The sequence below is a fragment of the Phascolarctos cinereus genome, unplaced genomic scaffold (assembly GCF_003287225.1).
Source record: "Phascolarctos cinereus isolate Bilbo 61053 unplaced genomic scaffold, phaCin_HiC Scaffold_1;HRSCAF=81, whole genome shotgun sequence".
In the NCBI taxonomy this organism is placed as follows: domain Eukaryota; kingdom Metazoa; phylum Chordata; class Mammalia; order Diprotodontia; family Phascolarctidae; genus Phascolarctos; species Phascolarctos cinereus.
The window spans coordinates 198728053-198753412 of record NW_027555514.1 but is presented as its reverse complement, the minus strand read 5'-3'; the positions used below and the strand labels follow the sequence as shown (position 1 = coordinate 198753412).

Genomic DNA, 25360 nt, shown 5'->3' with positions numbered 1-25360 from the left:
TGGGGAAGATTAATGAAGTTTCATACTTGAAACAAGTCTCCCAGCTTTCTATAATCTGATGCTAAACTCTCCTTCTCAATAACCAGAGATTTACTCCTATTTCAGAGTTCCAGCGCAAGATAAGGTTTTAGGAATTTAAAAAGAAAAAGACAAAAAGAACTTCAAGATATTTTCTCTCTGTCATTTCAGTAGTCATATTGGGGTTACAGAGATAAAGTTAGACAAATAAAGAAAAGAAATATTTTTCTTGGTTTGTAAAAACTTATGGCATTATAAACTAATGAGAGAACAAATTTGTAACTGAAATAAAATATCTTTACTGTAAATTTCAAAATTATACTTTAAAGATTTTTGCAAAGGCTGAGATATATTAAAAAGGAGATAAGAATGTGAAACTTCAACTATAAATATTTGGAATGGAGCTAATTTAAAATAGTGGCCTCTATAATTTGAGGTGCTAGCAGCTAAAGGTCTTTGGGAAATTGAGATTTTGAATGAGATCATTTGTGATTGTAAATCCAAACTAAATTATAATGTGATTAATTTAAAGTGAGATAATCATAATGTTTTACCCTCTATAGGCAGATCATACCTTAATGAAAGAACCATTTGATATTTGTCATTAAGATGATCTACCTGTAAACTGCACAAATAAGAATTAAAAGTGTAGTTGCTCTATACTGCTCTTTGGTATAAAATACCAAATTGATAGGGGATGAAGTGATGTTTTGTGTAAGATGATTCATAAAATGAATTGTACCAAATTGATATTTCACTGGCAATGAGTTTAAAAATCCATAATACTGGTTATATTATTGTTAGACTTACAAGTTTATTTTATAAAGAATACTTTTTATTTGATAGATTTAATGCAATAGATTTTTATTTGATAGATTGTTTGGCCATTAGTTATTAAAATCATTAGAGTGCATCTGCAATAATGTGTATTGAAGTTACATCTTCTTTACTACAGAGAAATCCGAGATTCAAAGATCTACTTTTGCCTTAGGAGTTACCTGAGATATGGATATTTCTTATCCTCAAGGCTTCAGGGGCTAGTGTTCTTCTGGGTTTTGAGGGAACTATCATCTACTCATTATTCGTGTGTAATCATAGCATGTGGTTGTTTTCTTAATATGTATATGTATGTATGTATGAATATGATCGGCTTTCTTGTATACCCCATAGTAGTGGCAAATCTCATTCCACAAGAGTTACAGAAATTATTTCATTCATACTGGATACAAATGTAGCTGTGATGAAATTGCATAGAACTGAAGGGGACTGCCATTCCTGGGTCAGCACATCTACACTACTATATGGATGGTGCAGTGAAGAAGTTGTCCATGAGAGTTGAGGAAATTAAGGAATTGAGTAGTTAGGAAGATGGAGGAGATATCAATATTGATATGTTGAAGTACTTCAAATAATGGTAAGATCTGAGGAAAGAGGAAGACTGTGAGACAGATGCTAACTCTGAGACAATCTCTCTGAGGAAAGGTTATGTTTCTCAGAAAAAAGTGGATAATACTTTCACTACTGTATGGTAAATTTTGAAATGCTACATAAATGTGTACCGTCATATCTGTCTTATTGAGGGGAGGAAAGGCAGAGCTTATAATAGAACAACTGCCTTTAACCTATGCTTTGGTGTAGGCTTAGCCATGGTGCATGGCTTAACCATAATACTGGATTTAATTTCCATAAAAACCAACAGAATGCACGCTATTCCTTTGAGAGAACTGCAATGTCTCAGGGACACAAATCTTCTGAGTCAAAACTTCATTAATATTCATCATTAAAAGGATAGTTGGGAATGTCTTGCAATCTAAAAAGAGAGAAACATACATATACAGGTCTCATTCATTAAAGAAATCTCTCTAACACACCAACTAAAACAACTTCCCTTCTCCCAAACCCGACCTCCTCAAATACACCCTTCCCCAAATTAAGAAATACAGTCTTCCTAGTGGTTTGTTTTCTTTGTCCCAAGCATGTAACTACTGAATGAGGACTTAGCTATAGATCCCTCTTGCCTTGGGTTCAAGCAGGTTGTGTTCAGTCCTTAAACACAAAGCATTTCTGAGATGCAAGGAAAATAAATGGCTAGTGCAATAGACCTAGAGAAAGATATGGCAAACCACTGCAGTATCTTTGCCAAGAAAATCCCAAATGGGGTCACAAAGAATCAAACATGACTGAATCAACTGAAGAGTAAACAAAAGATCCTGGCTCCGGGATCAGACAACTTGGATTCAAGTTCTGGCTCTCAATTATTAGTGGTATGACTATGAGCAAATTGCCAAAATGTCTCAGAAGCTCCATTTCCTCATCTTTAAAATGGAAAATAATATTTTTGGACAACTTGTTTTAGAGGGTTATTGCAAGGTTCACTTGAGACTATGCGTACAAAGGACTTTACAAAAATAAATCACTATGTAAATGTCAATTACTATCATTAAGAAGGGCCATATAATAAGCGGTATTTGGAAGGGTCTGATTTAGGAAACTGAAGCCAAGAGAGGAGAACTCACCTCCCTTGAGTCAAACTGGTAGTAAGTGGCAGAGAGAGGAATCAAAGCTGAAACTTAAGACTTAAAATTTAGTGCTTTTCCCATGATAATTGTCTCATCGCCTCCCTACACCATGGCATACTTTATCCACATCAATTAACAAAACAAGCTTTGCTCCCACAGCATAGAGGGAATTTTAGAGCAGAAACAGTATTGTGGTGGACTTTGGCCAGGCTGTACTATGAACTCCATTAAATTTTGATTGTTTGTATAGAATCAGATGGAGGTGATATTCCAAGGGCAATCTATAGCATAGTAAATATTCCACTATGCAGCAAGTCAGTCAGTCAATAAGCTTTTACTGTGCCTACCATATGTGAGTCTCTGTGCTAAGTGATGAGGATGCAAAAAAAGCAAAGGACAATGTCTGCCCTGGAAGAGCACACAATCTAATGGGGGAGACTACAAGCAAACAAATATGTAAAATAAACTATACACAAGAAAAAAATCAAAAGAGTGAAGGCATTGCAAATTTTTTTGTACATTTTCCATTTTTTATGATCTCTTTGGGATACAGTTTTAGTAGTGGTATTGCTGGATCAAAGGGTATGCACAGTTTTATAGCCCTTTGGGCATAGTTCCAAATTGTTCCCCAGAATGGTTGGATCACTTCATAACTCCACAAACAATGGATTAGTGTTACAATTCTCCCACACCTTTTTCATCATTTGTTATTTTACTTTTTGTCATATTAGCCAGTCTGATAGGTGTAAGGTGGTCCCTCAGAGTTGTTTTAATTTACATTTCTCTAAGCAATAGTGATTTAGAGTATTGCTTTTTAAACTGTGGGTCACGACCCACACATGTAGGTCATGACTCACAGTTTAAGAAGCATTGAAAGAATTGAGAGTGAAAAAAAGTTTAAGAAGAATGTACATAACTTTAATTTCTTCATCTGAAAACTGCCTGTTTATATCTTTTGACCATTTCTCAGTTGGGGAATGACTTGTATTGTTATATATTTAAATCATTTCTCTATATATTTCAGAAGTGAAGCCTTTAAAGCATCTAAGACATTTCCAAAGGTCTCATGATGGAAAATGCTGTCCACATGCAGAGAAAGAACTATGGAGTTTGAATGCAGATTCATGCATATTATTTCTTTTTTTTCTCTTCTGTTTTGTTCTGTTTCTTCTTTCTTGTGGTTCCTCCCATTAGTTCTAATTCCTCTTTACAACATGACTAATGTGAAAATATGCTGAATAGGAATGTATATGTAGAGCCTATATCAGATTTCATGCAGTCTTGGGAAAGGGGGTGGGGAGGGAAGCAGAGAAAATTTAAAACTCAAAAGCTTATGGAAGTGAATGTTGAAAACTAAAAATAAATTAAGAAAAAAAGAAAAAAAAAAGAAATGTAATAATGATGATGACAATGGGCAGCTGGGTGCTGCCACAAGACAATGATGTGGATGAAGATGACAACAATGATGAAGATGATGAAAACAACAATAAAAGAGAAAAAACATGGGGGGAAAAAGGAAAAAAAAGAAGTGAGGCCTTTATCAGAGAAGCTGGCTGCAAAAATTGTTTCCCAGCTTTCTGCTTACTTTCTAATCTTAGCTGCACTGGCTCTGTGTAAAGAGTTTTTAATGCAATCAAAATTATCCTTTTTGTACTTCCTAATGCTCTCTACCTCTTGTTTGGTCATAAGTTCTTCTCGTCTCCATAGGTCTAACAGGTAAACTATTCCTTGCTTTCTTAAAATGCTTATGGTATCACTCTTTATGTCTAACTCACGCACTCATGTTGAGCTTTTCTTGGTATACTGTGTAAGATGTTGGTCTATGTCTAGTTTCTGCCTTACCATTTTCCAGTTTTCCCAACACTTTTTGTCGAATACTGAGTTCTTGTCCCACAAGGTGGAATATTTAGGTTTATCAAATAGTACATTACTATAGTCATTGACTACTGTGTCTTAAGTACCTAATGGTATTCCACTGATCTACCACTCTGTTTCTTAGCCAGTACCAAAGAGTTTTGGTGGTTGCTGCTTTATGAAACAATTTTATATCTGGTACAGTTAATCTATCTTCCCTTACATTGATTTTCATGAATTCCCTTCATATTCTTCACTTTTTTCTTCTAGACAAATTTTGTTATTATTTTTCTAGCTCAATAAAATAGTTTTTGTTAGTTTGAGTGGTATGTCACTGAATAAGCAAATTAATGTAGGTAGAATTGTCATTTTTATTACATGATCTCGGCATACACATGAGCAACTGATATTTTTTCAGTTATGTAGATAAGACTTTATTTGTGTGAAAAGGGTTTTGTAATTGTATTCATATAGTTTCTGAGTTTGTCTTGGCAAGTAGACTCCCAAATATTTATATTCTCTACAATTATTTTATATGGCATTTCTCTTTCTAGGTCTTCTGCTGGACTTTGTTAATAATATCAGATTGCATGCTGTGTTGGGGAAAGAGGGGGGAAGGGATGGAGAAAAATATTTGGAACTCAAAATCTTATGAAAGTGAATGTTGGAAACTATCTTTACATGTAAATGGGAAAAATAAAATACTATTAAGTGTGTGGCGGGGGAATGAAAAAAAGAGGGAAGGCACCAGAATTAAGAGGGGTTGGGAAAGGCTTCCTGTAAAAGGTAGAAGTCTAGTTGGGAGTTGAAGAAAGCCAGTGAAGCCAGGAGACAGAGGTGAGGGGAAGAGTATTCCAAGAATAGAGGAGAGCCAGAGAAAACATCCAGAGCCCAAGATGTCATGCCTTCTTAATAAAAAACAAGAGGCCAGTGTCACTGGATGCTTGAGTACATGGCAGGGAGCAAAGTGTGAGAAGATTAGAAAGGAGGGGGGGGAAGAACTCTAAATGCCGAACAGAGAATTTTATATATGCTCCTGGAGAAGACAAGCAGCCATGAGGGTTTCTTAGCTGACAGGTGTTTGACTTAATGGTGGCTTAATGGAGAATGGACTGGAATGAGGAGAGACTTAAGACAGGCAGACTTACCAGAAGCCTATTACAATGGTTCAGGTATGAGGTGAAGAGGGCCTGCACCACAGTGGTGGCAGTATCAGAGGAGAGAAAGCAGCATATTCAAAAGATGTTGCAAAGGTGAAATCAACAGGTCTTGGCAATAGATTGAACATGAGAAGGGGTGGGGGTGAGAGAGAGTGAGGAGTCGATGATGACACCTAGGCTGTAAGCCTTGGGGCTGGAATGGTAATATGGGAAGTTTGGTGGTGAGGAGTGTGTGAAGAAAAGATAATGAGTTCAATTTTAGATGTGAAAAATAAGGTTGCAAAGTTAGAAGAGAGAAAACCAAAGATATGTAACATGCTTATTTAAATGATCATGTTTATATAATTTCACAATAACCCTAGGCTAATGTGGAGCCAGTCACCTAATGAGAAGAAAAGCAGTCATGGGAGGAGGTGTGGGGCTTCTCTGAACCTCACTTCCTGAGGAATGATAGAGGAGTACAACATTCCTCATAGGAAATGGGTTTGGAGGAAGCAACACCCAGTTTTCTTCATCTATCCTTGTATGCCTATGACTATACTCTTCCATGGTAACATTAAAAAATGTTGCTTTAGTGCTCATCTTCACAGAATCGAGGCTCTAGGGCACCCTTCAGACCTAATTTGGAGACCTTAGAGATCATCTAATCCAAACTCTTCTTTTTACAAATTTTCTAAGAAACTGAGATTCGGAGAGGAAAATGGACTTGTTCATTGTGTCATAGCTAGTAAGCATCAGAAATATAACTAGAACCTGTTTCTGATAAAAGGTATCACAGATACCTTTCATATGGGAGAAGTTTAGTTACTGAAAGTTGAAAAAAATATCCATTGTGCATGAAAAATGATAAAAATCCACTACGATAAAATATAATTTTTCTATTAAACTGAAAGGACAAAGAGAGGAGGACTACATAGAGAACTGAACAGCCATGTTTGAAGGCAGACAAATGACTGAAGTTGCAAATACCTTATTGCAATTTTACCTTTGACCATGAATTGCTGAAAATTTTTTTCGGACCTGACCTAGCCTAAGATAGGTCCAGAATGTTGCATCAGATAAGAGGAAGAGGAGATGTGATGACCACTGCAAAATATTATACTTTGTAGATTTATAACTTCTCCATGAAGGACTTGAAAAAGGACCCCTTCCTTTAATGTGCTGCCCTTCATCCCTACAGTAACATATCTCTACGAAAAAGTTAGATACTAAGAACAAAACTCACTGCGTAGCAGCCAGGTAACGAAGGTTTTTGTTAATGCCATCGATGGCTTTCATGTCTTCTGGAGTCAACTGGAAGTCAAACACCTGCCAGGGAAGAAAGGATATTATAATGAGTAGGATCTGCTTATAGCATCTCAGAATGGAATAGGCAACTTAATTGATTACATCAGTCACATTCTCCACTGAGACTCTTATAACTCTCTTCTGGTGTTGGAGGTGATTAGACTAACTGAAAACTAGCTACTGCTACTTGATAATTCCCATCCTCTTCTGGGTGGAGTCACCCTTTTCTAACTCCTCCTTTCAGAGTTGTAGACTTCCCCTTAATCTAGAACTTTGCATTTACCTGATCATGAACTCCTTGGGGATTCAGGATATTGATACAACAGGTTCATGTTTACAAATTTTTAATTCTGCTTTATGTAGCAAATAATTGCCAAAAAAATTTGTTGCGAACATATTTTCCCCTGTGACAACAACCATATGTATATTTGAAGCAATATAGTTTTGTTTCTGAAAATATTCAAAACCATCCCACACGCAATGATTTCTGTGTCTGTATGGCTGACACAGTAATTATCATTATTCCCAAAGCAACAATCATTTCAAATTTCCCAATTTCTGTATAAAGGACCATTAGTTTTCCAGTCTCCCAGGTTCCTAACCTTGGTGCTACCCTTAATTCCTCACTTTCCCTCACCCCACAAATATACTTAGCTGCCAAATCTTGCTGTTTCTGCCTCAACACCTCATATCTCATCCTTTGCTCAAACAGCTACCATCTTCACTTCTCACCTGGATTATTGATCACTCTCCTTCAAGTGACTCCCCAGTTTAGTCCATTCTCCTTATTGCTGACAAACTCATTAACCTTAAGTGCAGATCTCACTGTGTCATTATCCTATTCAATCAAATCCTTATTGTCTTGAGGATAAAATATAAACTCCTGCACAGTCTGGCCCCAACCTGTCTTTCCCTTGGTTCCTCACACACAACACTGCATTTCCTATCTCCTTCCCTTTGCACTGGTCATCCCCTATGCCTGACATGAATTCTCTCTTCACTTCTACCTCACAGAATTTCTTTCTTCCTTTGGTACATCTCAAGTAGCAACTTCCATAGGAAGTCTTTTCCGATTTCCTTAACTGCGAATGCTCTCCCTCCCAAACTACTATGTATTTAACTACTTTGTACCTGTTTTTATTAAAGAAACATGATATAAAGTGAATAAATCCCAAGCAGTTATTCCAAAGTGTGTGTTACATAAACGCTACATACACTGTCTCCTCAGAAAATTTAAATGAACAACTAGTTTCTTGGAGATCTTTTGAAAATAGTAGAGAATGCAGCATTATGAGGAAGTACGACCTCTCCAGGGGCCTCGGGATGGAAAATGCTGTCCACATCCAAAGAAAGAACTATGGAAGTCGAATCGCTATCACTTATTTTTACCTTCTGTTGAGTTTTGTTTCATCTCTCTGATAGTTCCTACTGCTGGTTTTAATTTTTACTTACAACTTCACTAATGTGAAAATATGTTTAATGGGTATGTAAATGTAAAGCCTATATCAGATTGTGTGCCATCTTGGGGAGGGTGGGGGGGAGGAAGGGGGAGAAAAATTTTCAACTCAAAAGCATATAGAAGTGATTGTTGATAAATCAAAACAAATTAATAAAAAAAAAAGAAAATAGTAGAGAATGTTGGTGAATTCACACTTCTCTCCACCAGATTCAATCACTGAAGTCCACTAGACTCTTTAGGAGTCAGCTTCCTAATGACCAGCTTCCAGACTTTTTATCATTTTCTCCAATATTCCATTCATCAACAACAGAGTTTCTGCAGCTGCTTAACCCAGCATGCCTCTTTACCTGAAAGTTCTCTTTGATCCGCTTTTCAGTGAAGCTCTTTGCCAAGACTACCACCCCTCGCTGAATCTGGTATCGGAGAATGACCTGGGCTGGGGTTCGATTGTGCTTCTTGGCAATGGCTCCCAGCACTGGGTCTTCTAGGACAATGGGAGAATTTTGATCTACCCTGCAAGGGAAAACAAACATGTTGAAATCTGTGGTCAGGGAAGTGGGGAAGAGTTCAATGCCATATAGATAGTAATCATCCTTTAGCTTTTTTTTACATTTTTCAAAGCATTTCCATAGACATATCATTTGAACCTCTAATAATATCACGAGGTGGGTAGGGCAAATGTTATTATCTTCTTTTTACATATGATGAAATGGGGCTTGGAAAGGTTAAATTCTTTCTTCCAGACCATGCAATTAGTAAAATGCCAGAAGTCAGATGGGAGTCAAATCCAGTTAATTAGAACCCCACAATCAATGCTGTTTCCAATATTCAATGTTGCACAATTTGTAAGCATGCAAAAATTTGGGTAGTCAACTGCATTAGTGATTAAGGAATCCATTACAGACCCCCTTTCTCACCATGGACCCTCTCTGTGGGATCCCAAGGAACTATATGCTACCAATATGATGTCATTTGACTTGCAGAACTCCAACAACTTGCTCTGGTTCAGGTAAGGATGGCATTCCACCTGCAGTACAGTAAATACTGAAGTTTGGGCTTATAAAAATAAGATGCATGAGGCCAAAAAGGACAATATTAAGTTTTTTGATAATCAAAGGACTTGGGAATTACCTAGCTACAACCCAAAGCACAGAATGTTAGCGTGTCTATTTAAGGCCCTTTTCACATAGAGACATTAGTGCTGAAAGGAGTAGAAAAAGCAGTTTTCAGTTAAGGAAAAGACTTAAATTAGATCATAAAGAATATAAGATTCAGATACTGCCATTGATGAATAGTTTGATGCCTGAAAGAAGTAGGAAAAGAACTTTGGTTTAATGAAAAAACCTGTTTAACTGTGCTTGAAGAAACATAGCTTTCAGGCATTATTTGAGCAGTTTTGAATAGAAAATCAACTGTATAATAAAAATAGACTCAAATGACCTTATGGATTATATAGAATGAAACCTTATATGTCTGTGAAAAGTCTTATGGTTTAAAGAATCAAAGAAATAAGTTTTATTTATTTAAAGCAGGGAAAATGTGAGTAGAAAGAAACAGTTTCAAAAACAAAAAATAAGATTTAGAACCATGATGAAGATAGGAATTGCAGGGAGCTGTAGTTCCTCCACTCGTTTATCAGGAAGGGGAAGGATAGAAAAGAAACTGCACTAGAATAATAATTGTTTTACCTGATTGCAGACAGGTTTATATTTAAGCCCAGGTTTATTCAAGATCATCTCCAATTGCCTTCGGTTGAAGTTGGACACTCCAATGGATTTCACGAGGCCTGCATCCTTACATTTCTCCATGGCCTAAGTAGAGAGGAATTGTGAATGCCTATAGATTCCTGGAGGACATGTTGAGTAGAATCCTTTCCCCATGCATCACCTAGCCTTGATCTTTTCGCTTCCTGTCCTCTAATCTGAAAAAAAGAACCTCAGGAGAGGACACCTCACAGAATTCGAACCTGGAAGGGGCTTTAGATACAATTTAGTTGAACTTCCCTATTTTCTTTTCTCTTTTGGTTAAGGAAACGAACATCTAGAGAAGTTACTGCTAAATGTCATATGAGTAACCAAACCATGATTTGAATTCAGGTCTTCTGAATTTTTTACTATGCTGGTTCAGTGGACAGCTCTTTATCAGCCATATTTCTGGTTCTAAAAGAAATTGGTTAACTGAACTTAATCTACATGACTACCTTTCCCATTGAACTATGAATATCTGGAGGTTAAGTGATTATTTCAGGAAATGACATTTAAAATTATAGGAGCCAAAGCCATGATACTCAGAAATATCAAATTAGCCTTTTATTCTTTGAAAAGGGTGATACAATCCACACTGTCAAGAAACAAAAATGGTAACAACCACCAGAAAAACAACCCCCCTCCAACTTCTAACTACTTTCTCTTGTTTTTAATTTTTATTATTTTCCAGCACACTAATTACTCTCTTCCCTGCCATTCCCATTCAATTTGTCGTGGGTTCTTTCCCCTTGATCTGAATCTGACAAGATGTCTAAATTTCTTGGAGTTTGTAAGAAACCCTGGGAGTGTGACACTTCTCTTTGCCCTCCCCATTCTATAACCCACTTCAGGGGACCCAAGATCCCACTGTCACCAACAGAGGCTGCTTCAGCAATACCTTAAAGTACATAATTCCCTGGATTTTCTGATTAGTCTGTCAATCCTCATTAATCCACACTTACATACTTTTTATATTAATATAGAATAAGAAAGTAAACCTTTAATGTCAACAGACTTCACTATCTTTTAGTCCAGCTGCCCTCATTCTTCAAATGATAGTTGAGATGACTCACTCAATATCCCCAAATCAGCGTCAGAGCTAAAATTAGAAATCTAGGTTTCTAGCCTTCCACGTGTTCCACTTAACAAGCTGCCTTGCATCTTGTCATTTGAAAAAATTCGCTTCCAGATACCTGAGGTTCTCCCTCTCCAGTCACAATCACTATTAGGCAGGGCTATCTTGACCTCAAAGCCACAGCATATTTGTTGTCTGCTTCCACAAGTCACCTACCTCCCAAGTATCACGCAAATCCACAGAGTCACTGATAACTTTCTGATTTTCATCGAATGGGATCATATCTTTGCCAGGCTGTAATTAGAGAAAGGAGACTGTTCTTCTTGAGACACTCAAGCAAGTGAGCTCTTCTATTCAACTCAACGAACATTTGTCAAACACCTAATATCAAATAAAAAAATATCAAATAAGGCACTGAGCCAGATGCCACAAATAAAACATGAAATGGCGATATAGTTCTTGCCTTGGAGGAGTTTACTTTCTACTAGTGGCAATCAAGTACATAGACAATTATAATACAAGTCCACAGGATCAGAGATGTAGACCTGGAAAAAAATCTTAGAGATTTTCTAATCAAACCCTGTCTTTTTATTATATACCTAAAATTTTTATTGATAATTTGTGATATAAAATGTTTCTCTACAAACATTAAATCAAGCCTGATAAAAAAGCATATTTTCTGAAACAATTAACCAAAACTGCCTAATTTAATTATATGGTTCTAACTGATAGTGTGTCACTTTTTAATTTAGTAGTCTACCGATATATAAAAATACATGTCCTTTAGCTTGAATAGTTTAGAATTTTTTATACGATTGTAGTCACGTACATCCTTTCACTCATTCACTCATAAAGCATTTATTAAGCACCTGTGATATGTACCAAAAGGAAACAATTCACTACAGAATAGTTTTAGTAATTCCTGTTTTATTACCCATGGCCTAGAATCAAATTGCTAAATCCGTGATTCATTTTTATTTATTTGCCAGTTAATTAGCCTTCCATAGTTGTACCTTGTTTTGCTTGAAGAAATTCTCCCCTCCCCTAACACCTTTATTCCTCTTCCCTCTCTGACTCCCCTCTTGTCCCTCCCTAGTACAATGAACTCCCCTGTTCATTTCTTAAACTTCCCTTTCCCAGCTTGGATGATAGGATGGTTCATGTATCCCTTCAACCCCCAACTCTCTCTTTCTGTAGCATATCTCCTTTGAACACCCATACTCACAGTTTCTTTTTGCTCTCACTGACCAATAGACACAGTTGAGTTCCCCTTTTAATATGGAAGCACTGGACCATCACCCAGACTCTTAAGGCTACTTGAAATTGTTGATGTTTCTCATCTTTCTTTTGTCTCTTGCATTTTTTGGGATGCAATTGGGGTTAAATGACTTGCCCAGGGTCACACATCTTGTAAGTATGTGAGGTCACATTTGGACTCAAGTCCTCCTTAGTCTAGGGCCAATGCTCTATCTACGGTGCCACTTAGCTGCCCCTCTCCTTTGCATTTCAAAAACTATTAAAGAAGACAGCCTCCAAAAGTAGAGGCAGGCAGTCCAGCTCCCACATACCTACTCAAGCAGAACTGAACTTCATGTCACACTGAATAATGGTCAAGAAATTAATGAGAAATGGTAGTAAGTGAAATTGTCCACTCCAGAACTGCCCAAAAATTCATCCAGCAGCCCAAAGACAAGAAAAGCACACCCTTTCCCTCCCTCCATCGCAAGCAAAGCTTCCTAGAGAGATGTGGCATCTGCAGTCTGCAATGCTTTGGGTCTAGGTTTAGCAAGAATTGGAGGACTCACCTGAGTAAGCCCTAGGGTGCAGGCCTTGAAAACCTTGGGGTGGAACAGATGAAAGAAATACTGAGATGCTACTGAGGTTAGGTCAGAACAGCCAAGGCCAAAGCTAAGGGGATCTGAACATTCTGTTCTCAGATAGCCCTGAAAACAGAGCTCTCTGCACCTCAAAGAACATGGGGAGCCAAACTCTAGGAGATGGAGGTCAGTGCAAGAACCCAAGCCAAGACCAAGCAGAGCAAACCACTTGACCCAAAAGTCCAGCAAGAGCCCTTGCCTGGCCCTGGAAAAAAGCCCTATTTAGGAAACTGAATTCAGAGATGAGTAAATCAAACACCCAAAATAATAATTTTGAAAAGTATTGCAAATCCAACTAAAAAAATAGAGAGATTTATCAGTGTAACAGATTAAGCATACCACACACTAATGCAAAAGTATCTAATCCCTTAATATGCAACAAACAAGAAGACCCCAGTTACTGGGATAGGTACTCACTATTTAATAAAAACTGCTGGGAATATTGGATAGTAGGATGGAAGAAATTAGATTTAGAACACCTCATACCTTGTGTAAAGATAAACTCCAAATGTGTATGTGGCCTATATATAAAAGGCTACATCATAAATTCATTAGACTGTCTTGCTCTGTTTGTAGCCTAGGCAGGTTTGCTCTCCCTGAGACAACCTGAGGCCTCACCAGATCTGTGCTGGCTTTGGTGGAAACAATACATAGGCAGAGCTCAGAACTCTCCAACTCAAGCAATCCACCAGCCTGAGCCTCCTGAACAGCAGGTGTGGAGAAAAAATAAGCAACACAAATAGTATGTGATGTCTTGATGGATCAAAAATGTAGAGATCCCCAAAACTCCTGGTGGTCTAACATTAGAAAGTCCCTCAAGCCTATGCAATGTGAGTATGAGCCTGACGATGGACTTATCCCACTGTTGGGGTTTCTTCCTATCCTTGGATAAGAGATACTGAAGTTTTTTTCTAAAAGTACTGTTCACACAATTGTCAAAGACGAATTGTAAAACTTTGTTCTCTTACCCTTATCCTCTGCCCTTAAACATTGTTTAATTCTGATAGTAAATCCCACAACTTGCATTCACAATACTCCTTTTTTTCTCCTTTGACTAATACCCCAAGCCTTTTCTGTGAAATGCTTTCTTTCTATCCTAAGTTGTTACGCAATGCTTTTGATTGGCTGTGTATTCTAAGAAGCCTGAAGATCATAAAACCAAATCTGTACTCAATCAAATGAATATGAATATGCTATCAGGAAGAACAGATTCCTTAGTACTCTAATAAATCTCTAAGTTTTTTCCTCCTATCTTTGACCCATATTCGCTGGGTCCTGCTGACAGGTATGCCTCTCCCAACAAGTCAAGAGAATTCCCCAACCCAGGGACTATGGGCATTTACCACCATGACCAGCCTTATCTCTTAAGGTTAAATCAGGATATCCCTAGGAAATGTTTACTTGTAGGCATCTACTTTAAATATGAGGACACTGACACCCAATTCTACCAACAATGATTTTTTTTTCCTGTCAAAGCATTAATCTGCAGTCCTCTAGAGACAAAACCCAAATTAGGACAAAGCATTCCTTCACTGCTTACAGAAGCAGGGCTGAAAATGCCAAGGCCGAAAAGGGAGAAATGTGGTCAAAACGTCTTTGTATACCTAGAGGGGGTCTAGTACTTACTTTAAAAGACATGGGAAAATGGATAATATAAAGGTCAATGTAATCAAGCTGCAAGTTTTTCAGGGTCTCTTCCAGCACCGGCCTGACCATTTCTGGGCGGTGGTACGTATTCCAAAGCTAAAGGGAGTGAAAGAACATTCAAAGTAACCTGGAGTATTCTTTATCGAAGCAATTCCTAGCAGAACAGCAAATAGTGGCAATACCAGGAGAGCAGACTGAGTTCCCAGAATGGCCAATTTACAAAAAAATTGTGAAATACCTGAAGGTCATCCTTGTCACTCTCTGTGCCTCTTTCTTTGTTTGTAAAATGAGAGACAATGAATAAATTCTATCTACCTTCAAGAGTTCTTATGAGGTTCAGAAGAGATGTCACATACTATGCAAACTGCAAAAGAGACCTCTTTGGGAAGTAGAGAAATTTATCCACTAGAGCAAGGGTCTTGAACTGCCTGTTGAAGGAGGTTAGGAGTGAATGTACACCCAGTATGGAGACATCTCTGAATCAGGGGTTTTACAAGAAATATCAGGCAAGCCTGAAGCTAGAAAGATAAGGAGGAGAAGTAGGAATAATTTAGATTTTAGTCTTCAAGATGAAATTTAAACTGCTGGCATAATTATGAAATTGTCAGTTCAGAGCAGTGAGTCCACTGAATACGAAAAAAAAAAAAAAAAATGACATTTGGCATGTCATAATAAGAAGAATAAGCTCACAGCTGCACATTCAGAAAATATGGTCACTGTACCTACTTAGTAGTTTTCCTGGAGGTGCTCATTTCTCTCATTGTCCCTGAGGTGATTTCTTAATTATGTATTTGAGAAAATCAAATGTCTGGCTATTTTACACTGCTTTATAGGAGTGTAAGCTCCCAAAGAGCATAATGAATATGTGCAAGTGTGAGTCGTGCTTATTAACTTAATGGCCACTCTACTTTTGAAATTAGATGACTGGGAAATCAATTCCATTATTTCTTATCAACACTACGTAGCCTTCCTCTTTTGCTTTATGCAGCATAATTCATTTTTGTTTTTCAGATTTTCTTGGTTGGGAGACTTCTTCTTTGTTCCACATAGGATATTGTTTATAGTTGGTCAGATTTTTTTTACCATAAAAAAAAATCCCACAAAACTCAATCCCTGATTTCCTCCCAACAATACCTTCCCCGTGTAGAATATGTCCTCTCTGGTCACTGTCCCATCTGCAATCTTTGCTTGGATTGCCTGTCCAATTCTTTTTCATTTTCATATGAAAGCCCCATCAATATGGCGGTAGCCAGCTTCAATAGCCACCTTTGTGGCCATCTCACCTTCACTTTTGGGAACCTAAGGATTCAAAGGGAGAGAGTTTCAACCTGCATAAAGACAGCTTCGTCCAATGGACCTCCCTCCCTAAACATGGCCCTTTAACTATTGTTTCTCCTTCCTTGTACTCTTATCTCTCCAGTTCCACTTTCTCCCTTGCTTGACTTTCCCTTGGTCAAGTACTACTCAAGTTCTTCCACACACAGCCGCTGATCTTTGTAATTGTTTTCTTTAGATCCTGATGCTTGTTTATTTTCCATTTGGTCATTCTAAGAAGTATGGGGTATTAGGTAATAGAGAGAATTGAACATTTTGCCAGATAGACAGATGCCCGGGTCAGCTGAATTCTTTGGCTTAGACTTCAATTTTAGGATCTGCTGCTACATTCCATGCTTTTACTCCTCCCACAGCTCATAGTTTCATAGAATATTTTGTTTTAAGTATATTGAGTTCCAGGCTACCACAAGACAGCAGAATACTGTGCCAGAAAACTGACCAATCCGAATTCGCATTGCAAAACCAGTAAGGCTTAAAGGAGAAGGAGAAAAGCTTTCAACAATGAAAAGTTTGGGAGGACTTTTAGTGCATTAGGAGGAAAATGATAAAAAGATAAACTTGAGAGAGTCACTACCAATCATGGATTAAAGAAAAAAAGAAAGAAAGAAAATTAACTTGATGCCTGCTATCCATGTGCACCCATTTAACCTAAAATTCTAGAATCATCTAAAGGAGCAGGGCAAAGAGCTTAGAATTAGTGTTAGGGAGTCTATACCTATAACCTCAGCTGTAGTATTAATAAGCATAAGAGGGCAAACCACAGAGTTTAGAAATATTGGTAGTAAGATTTTGCCAACAACCACTTTAGGTACCGATATGGAAAGGACAATTAATCATAAAAGAATTAGAACCATCAAACCAATAAATAGGCGAAATAATGATGTTGAAGTATAACTGGCTACTTACTCAGCTCAATGGTACTTAGTTTTGAATTATATATAACAATGTTTTTAACTTTTTGACATGTATATGTAATATAGTGGGTATGTTGTCATAGTGAATTTTTTTTTTTACAGTTGCTTTAGTTGGCCTGATTGAAAGCAGCTTGTTAAGTGGTGCTAAATGTGATATTATATGTATACTTTATTTATGTATGGCTGTGAGAGTTATACTATAAGTAAAGCTGAGAGCCACAGAATTGATGCTGTCAAATGCTGATGCTGGAGAAGACTTTTGAGAGTCCCTTAAACAGCAAGGAGAGAGATCAAATCAGGCAATACTTAAAGAAATTAGTTCGAATACCGAAGCTGAAGCTTAAAGACTTTGGCCACATAATGAGAAGACAGGACACAATGGAAAAGGCCTGATGTTGGAAAAGATTAAAGGGAAAAGGAGACAGCAAAGGATGAGATGGATACATAGTGCCATGGAAACAATGAACATGAACTTGGACAGACTTTGAGAGATAGTGAAGGGCCTGGTGTGCTATGGTCCTGGAGTCGCAAAGAGTCACACATGACTGCACAACAACAAACATTATGTGTCACATTAGGGTAAATGGCATAGATCCCAAAATGATTTTTAGGAAATAAAATTATGGGTTACAAGGAATATAGCACCCAGTTCAGCAGCTTTTCCCACAGAGTCTAGGTACTATCACTATATTTGTAAGAGAGAATAAAAAGAAGGGAAAAAAAGATTGTGGCAGAAAAAGCCATTAACCTCTCCTCTTTTTTTCTCTTAAAAACTTTTTTTATTAATTTATTTTGATGTATCAACAATCATTTCCATAAGCTTTTGAGTTTTAAATTTTTCTCCCTCTCCCTCCCACCATCCCTCTCCAAGATGGCTCACAATCTAATATAGGCTATACATATAATTCCTATTAAACATATTTTCACATTAGTGATGTTGTAAGGAAGAATTAGAAGCAATAGGAGGAACCATCAGAAAGAGAAACAAAACAGAAGAAAAAAATAGCAAGTAGTCTGCTTTGATCTGCATTCAAACTCCAAAGTTCTTTCTTTGGATGTGGATAGCATTTTCCATCATGAGACCTTTGGAGATGTCTTTGATCCTGGCATTCTCTTCTCCTTCTCCTTTTGTGTTTGTTTGTTTGGTTTTCGTGTTTCTTGGTTTTGTTTGTTTGTTTGTTTTTGTTTTTTTGGTTTTAGGCGATTGGGGTTAAGTGACTTGCCCAGGGTCAAGCAGTTAGTAAGTCAAGTGTTTGCTCTGAGGCCAGATTTGAACTCAGGTCCTCCTGACTTCAGGGCTGGTGCTCTCTCCACTGCACCACTTAGCTGCCCTGCTCCTTCTCCTTCTTAAGGAAAAATCTTCAACTAGGTTTCTCCCACCAGAGGAGGATATGCTTGGAATAAATACAAATTAAGGGAAAGGCTTCTCCTTCTTTTCTCTGTCTATTCAAAGGAAAAGCTATTAACTAAGGCTGACCACAAATGAGAACCTTGGAGTCCATAGTAAAGAAAAAGGCCTAAAGAAAGACAATGGAGCTTGTAAAGGAAAGATACTCAACTTGATCTGATCCCCCAGAGTAGAGGAGACCTAGAATTCAACACCTAAGGCCTCAGCAATAAAAATGAATTAAACAAAAATTGAAGTATAAAGCTGTTATGAATACAGAGATGACAAAGGCATAAACCAGAAGGGAATGATGCAAAAACTTCTATGATCACAATCACAAAGGAAAAAAAAGAAAAATATACTTCTAATACTTTGAAAAAATTATATGAGTTTATGAAAGGTATAACAAAAGAAACCAGAGTTATGGAGGAGAGAACTGAAAACCAGTAGCTTAAGAGAAGAGGTATAAACTTTACAAATCAGAATGGATCAAACAGAAATGAATGATTCTAGAAGAGAACACAATTCTTAAAACAAAGTCAAAAGAAATGTCAAAATTAGAAAATATAGTGAATGTTAATGGGATGAATTCATCCATAAAATAGAACAAGTTGGAATGGGCTTGGAAAATAAAATCTAACAACATATTGTTTGTAAGTAACATCATTGAAACAGACACACAAAGAATTAAAAAAAGGGGTTCGGACAAAATCTGTTATGACTCAGCAGAACACAACATAGCTGGGGTAACAATTATCTGTTTAGTCAAGGCATTAGCAAAACTAGACTTAATTTAAAAGAGATAAAGAGAAAACTATATTTTACTGAAAGGTTACACAATGGATTGATTTTATAATTAATATACATGTAATCAATGGCATAGCTATTAAAAACAAATGAAAAACTAAATGAATTATAAGGAGAAACAAAGCATAAAACTATAATAATAAGGGACTTCAATTTACCCCATCAGCCATAGATAAATATAGGAAAAAATAAATGAAAAATTAAGAACATGAATAGAATCATAGATAAATTAGATGATAGACCTTTAATGATTCTTGATAGGAAATAGAAATGAGTATTCATATTTCTCAGCTGTGTATGACTCCTTTGCAAAGATTGATCATGACTTAGGATCAAGATCAAATGCAGAAAAAATATATGTGGATATATTACTTTACTTATCATAATAAAATCAGATACTGCAAGCAATAAAAAGCCCTTGGAGTTTATAGAGCAGGGGAGTGATATGATTGGACTAGAGCTTTAGGAAAATCACTTTAGTGGTTGAATGAAAGATGAATTGCAATGAGTAAAGACTCATGGCAGGTAGATTGATCAAAGGTTAGTATGATAGTCCAGGTGTGAGGTGAGAGCCTTCACTAGAGTAATGGCAGAGTCAGAGGAGAGAAGTAGGCATATATAAGAGATGTAACAAAGGTAAAATCAACAGGCCTTGGCAAAAGATATGAAGGGTGAGACATAGTGACAAGTACAGTTAGGTGTGATCAGCAGGACTGGGAAATTATAGCCCTCCGCAGGAAGGTTGGGGAAAGGTTTAGGGGGAAAGTTGTTTTGAGTATGTTTAGTTTAAGACTTCTACTATAAATCTGGTTTGAGATATCTGAAAGGCAGTTGGAGATAACAGATTGGAGGGCAGCAGAAAATTTGGGGGTAAGTAAGATTTGAGAGTCATCAGCACAGAGACATTTAAATTCATGGGAGCTAAAGAGATTACCAAGTGAAGTAGTGGAGAGGAAGATTAGAAGAGGGCCAGGACAGAACCTGGAGGGATACCTAAGGTTAGAGGGCAAGATCTGAATAAGTTTCCAGCAGAGGAGACTGAGAAGGAGCAGCCAGAGAGGGAGGACAACCAGGAGAGAGGGATGTCTTGGAAACCTAAGAGATGAGAGTATCAAGGAGGTGAACCACAGTGCCAAAGGTAAAGGAGAATGAGAATTGAGAAGCAGCCATTGGGTTTGGCAACTTTAGAGAGCAGCATCAATGGAACGATTCAGGTGAAAGCCAGAACTGTAGGGAGTTAAGAAGACAGTAAGAAGTGATCAGACTCCCAAATGAGGAGGAGCATAGGAAAATAAAAGAGCTAGTGAAGGTCCTGTTCTTATGTTTCAGGCAGAGAGTTTCCCCTGAGAAGAAATGATACAGGGGGAGCATGGACCAAGGATCTGAAGAAGATGAAACAAGTTGAGATATTCTACTTGGGAATCTAGAATGCTACCAGAACTACTTTGAGGAGATCTGTTCCAGTGGAAAGAGTACATGGGTTTCCTCCATGGTGCATTGGGAGGGAATAATGTGTAAGACTAGAAAAATAAGAGGTGAATAGGTTATAAAGGGCCTTTAATGCCATATTTTATGTTTGATCCAAGAGGTAATATGGAGCCACTGAAGTTGACTGAACAGTGATGCAACGTGGTCAGATTGGTGCTTCAGGAAGACTAATTTGACAGCTGAGTAAAAGATAGTCTGGGGTAAAAAGAGATTGGAGGCAAGGAGATCAATCAGCAGGCAATAGCCTAATCAACAGTCCAGGCATGAAATGATGAAGGCCTGCACCAGGGTGATGACAGTGTCAGAGAAGAGACAAGGGCATGTGAGAGATGTCATGAAGGCAAAATCAACACACTTTGGCAACAGATTGGATATGGTGAGTGAAACATAGTGAGGAGTCAAGGATGACACCTGAGTTATAAGTCTGATGCCCTCAGCAGTAATAGAAAAATTTAGAAGGGGAGAGGTTTTAGGAAAAAGAAAACGAATTAAATTTTGGACATGCTGAGTTTAAGATGTCCATAGAACCCCAGTCTGAGGTGTCTAGTATGTAATTAGGGATGTCTAACTGAAGGTCAGCAGAGAGATTAGGTTGGATAAGTAGATTTGAGAATCATCAGCATAGAGATAATCACTGAAACCATGGGAACTGATGAGATCACCATGTAAAATAGTACAGAGGATGAAGGGAAGAGGATCCAGGACAGAGATCTGGGGGACAGCCATAGTTAGTGGGTGGTGAGTGTCTTGACCTAGATGAAGATTAGTAAAGGATAAGTCAGACAGGTAGGAGGAAAACCAGGAGACAGTATTGTCATGGAAACCTAGAGAGCAGAAAGGATCGCTGAGAAAAGGGTGATTGACAGTATCAAAGACTATAGAGATGTCAAGAAGAATGAGGACTGAAAAAAAGACAAATGCATTTGTGAATTGAGAGGTCAATTGTAACTTAGGAGAGAAGTGTTTCAGTTCAAAGATGAAGTAGAAAGTCAAATTTTAGCAGATTAAAAAACGAGATTGAGAAGAAAAGAAGTAGAGACATTACAGATGGAGAGAGGAGATATGGAACAATAATTAGCAGGGATCAAGTGAGGCTTTTTTTTTTAAAGGATGTTTGTAGACAGTAAGGAAACAGCCAGTAGACCAGTAGAAATTGAAGATAAGTGAGAGGAAGATGGGATGAAATCACAGAGGGCTTTGCTTTGTTGAGGAAAAAGGTAACTCTTCATGTGAGATAGGGGTCAAGGAAGAAATAGTGGCAGATGTCTCAGAGGGAGCTCTTGGCATTTGGCCTCAATTCTTTTAGTAAAACATGAGGCAAGGTTCTCAACTGAGAGTGTAGGTGGGGAAGAGCCCCAGGAGAGTTGAAAAGGGATGAAAAAGTTTGGAAGAGTCACTGAAAGGATTGTCTTGTATTGTTTATATCTGATTATCATATTGAACATCTTTCAATTGTAACTTATTTTTTTTAATGTTACTTATATTCAACAAAATTTACAAAATAAAGAAATATAACATGAAGTTTCATAAATAATGATAAAGATATGAAATATTGCTGCATTGTTTCTTACAGATTGGTCTATATAAAATATAACTCATTAATACCTGGTTTGTAATTAGCATTTTATTGTTTTATATTTTGAATTTTCCTAAGTGTAGGCAGAATAAAATATTTTTTTTTAAATTATAAGTATAAAATGTAAATTATGTTTTGGAAGTTTGGAGGGAATATTATTATTGTTGTATACATTTAATGAATAAATCCAAAAGAATATTATGGATAGATTATTAAGTAACCTGATAAAAATAAAATGCATTTTTTGTTTTTAGGAAAACATTGAGAAACTCTGGTTTGAAGGTATAGCAGGGCCTAATGCAGATAGTAATCCTTGTACTCCTTAGCAGAAAATACTTCATGAAGTACTGTGAACAAAAAATATTCATCACCTAGTAATCAAACTTTGATGATGTCTCCAGATCCAGACAGATTCAAATTTTGTCACCAGGCTCATGTAAAAAATGAGAAGGACTATTCCATAATTAGTCCTTTCTCACACTTGGACTTTGATTTACTATCATGAATACTTTGTGCTTCCTACTCCAGGACCTTTGAAGGTAGGTGCTATTATTAACCCCATTTTATAGTTGAGGAAAACAGGTTAAAGGACTTGGCCAGGGTCACATAGCTAGTTAGTGCTTGGGGCCAGATTTTAACTTGTCTTCCTAACTCCAGGCTTAAACCACTGAGCCATATAGCTACCCCAGGAGAAGAATTACACATAAGAGCAATGCAGAACAGCCAGCATTCCTAACCATACCACAAAGCTCTATTTAAATATCATTTTGTCCAGGAAGCCTTCCGTTATCCCATTTCTCCCTCTCCCCACTTGGTTATTATCTCTACTTCAAACTTCTCATAATTCTTCGCAGTATAATTCTCTAATAACGTATATTTATAGTTTTTCTGTGTCTGTGTCTTATTTCTCTTTAGTTTGTGAGTTTCATGAAATTAGGGGCAGTGTCTTAGCTAACAGACCAGAAAGTATTAACACGATTGCCATCTTGTTCTCCCTAGCCTGAAGGTCTCCAGATATAATGTTCCATTTTCTTGTTAGGGTAGCCCTGCTTTGGCTTGTACCCTTCCTCAGCTACTCAATCAGTAAGTCCAGACCTTCACCCTAAGTAACCCCAGCCAATCATAAAATTTGGTGCAGCTAACTACACCCCACAACAACTCCTTCCCCTTCTTCTGCCCCTGCCCCTCCTTCCCCCCGACCCCCGGTCTTCCAAAAGTCCTGGTTTCACCTCAGAAGTAAAGGGGAGGAGGCAGACAAAGCACATCTGACAGTGAGACAGTGACACCTAGGGAGAGAATGGGTTCAGAGCTGTGGCTGTTGATCTCCCCACAGCTGGGCTATTTCCCCACAAACTCCAAACTACTTCAAGAGCCCTGCCATCCTGAATGAAGGAAGAAATAAACTGCCTGCTCTCTGGAGACCACTATGTGGAAGCAGAGAGGGGGATGGGGCTGGAAAAAACCTGCTTCTCTTGGCTGGCTCCCATCTGTGCTCACATGTTAAGCAAAATACAACCCCACTATTATCTTTCTGTCTCTTTTCCCTCTGCTAGCTGCAATATTCACAGAGCAACATGGATACTTCCCCAAAACAGCTTCCCTTGCTGCACATTCTTTTTCCTTAATGCTCAGACTCCTTCAATATCCAGATGCCCTCATGCTGACCCTGCATTTCCTGCACCTGTATCTGAAATAAAGCTGTCCCTTCTCCTCACCCCCCAGGAAGTCAGGGCAATCCACCCACCCATCTTCCAGCATCCATGTCTGCCCCCCTACCTTCCCCCGCACCCCAGCCCCGAGGCGAACAGGTTCTATAAATAATCTGTCCATAGAGTACAACTGTTACTCTCATAAGGCACTGTTTGTGGCACAAATTTACTTCACAGGATGGTGCATCATAGTAATTTTGTGACTGAAAGTGTAATTATGAAATGGGTTGTGCTTATGCCTTCAAAGCTAAAAGAGCTTCTTGCCTTGCCCTGGGCAAGGTCCTTCTCTCCTGTGTGGTTCTCTTTTTCATCCTCAACCCTCAGTCAAAGGAACACTGGGCAACACTAAGCACCAAGTCAACTACAGTTGAAAAATTGTATGAAAAAAATACAATTAAATTTAAATTAAATTAATTTTATGTAATAATTATAGTTCATAAGATTTATATAATTTATAAATATAATTAAAATAATTAAAAATATTAAATCTGGCAAATATTCTGCAGTAGAATTTTTTAAAAACAGGACTAAGGAGAAGTAAGGCAGGTGGCAAAACCTCTGTTTTTCTCTTAGCACTTTGGCTCCTGGATTGAGCATGCATGATATACAGCTCCACATTCTCTCTGCTCATCTGTCAAGGTCTCGAAGATGGGAAAGGCAGATACAGCAGACACTGTGTGCCACTGATGCTCCTCTCTTCTCATACACATCCAGGAGCTTTTGCAAACTCTGGGCTTAATGAAAAACCTCCCTCCCTCCCACCTGAGGGCTGATCTCACCTTAGCTGTCTTTTCCCAACCTGGGAAGAACTACAACTCCAGGCTCTCTGGCCCACCAGTGATGGTTAACATCAAGATGTGATGTATTTACTACAGTGTCAGGGTTATACAGAAATTCACTATCCTGTATTTGACATATAATTATGTATTTCTACCCAGAGTCTTGTGCCGTACTGGGTGTTATGGTATGAGAAGGGAATTAGAATAACATACTTCATCGACCCTCCCAGTGTCCAACTCACCCTCACCCACAAACCCCAATGCTCTCTATACTTACACTTCTGGGTGCATAAGTACCAAGTCCCAGCACCGGGATGGTATTCCCATCATTCATTGTCACCCTATGAGAGCTGGAAAGAGCCATTTCTTTCACCTCACAGGTCAGGTCAGTTCTGTGCAAAGTCAGAAACCTCTCACGCTGTGGCAAAGACTACTGGACAGAAGCCCTGGCTGTTTATACTCTATTGCTCAATAAAGCTCAGAGGGAGTGGCATGGTTATCAAGTTGCATGGGGTGGGGTGGGGGAACAGCAAGCCATGATCACCTTTCTACAGCTTCCCCCAAAACTTGGCTGCATTGAAATGTTAAAGAGAGTAAACAAAGTCTCCATTTGACTTAAATTTAATTGCTATCCCCCTTTTCAGAATTATTCCTAAAGAATGGTAAGGGGAGTCTGAGTGGGAGGACTGCAGATGGAGGGCTAGAACAGGGAAGAAGTGGTTGG

The 25360-nt window shown here is 38.0% G+C and overlaps 1 protein-coding gene across 1 annotated transcript; it reads right to left on the bottom strand.

Annotated features, from left to right (window-relative positions):
- Window positions 1–865: 865 nt before the first annotated feature.
- LOC110199037 (prostaglandin-E(2) 9-reductase-like) lies at window positions 866–25076 on the bottom strand. The gene is given in 9 exon segments (XM_078156280.1): window positions 866–1828; window positions 6777–6859; window positions 8645–8810; window positions 9215–9324; window positions 9986–10108; window positions 11334–11411; window positions 14621–14737; window positions 15776–15940; window positions 24914–25076. Coding segments are annotated over 9 exon segments (972 nt in total). The 5' UTR covers window positions 25001–25076; the 3' UTR covers window positions 866–1785.
- Window positions 25077–25360: the final 284 nt, after the last annotated feature.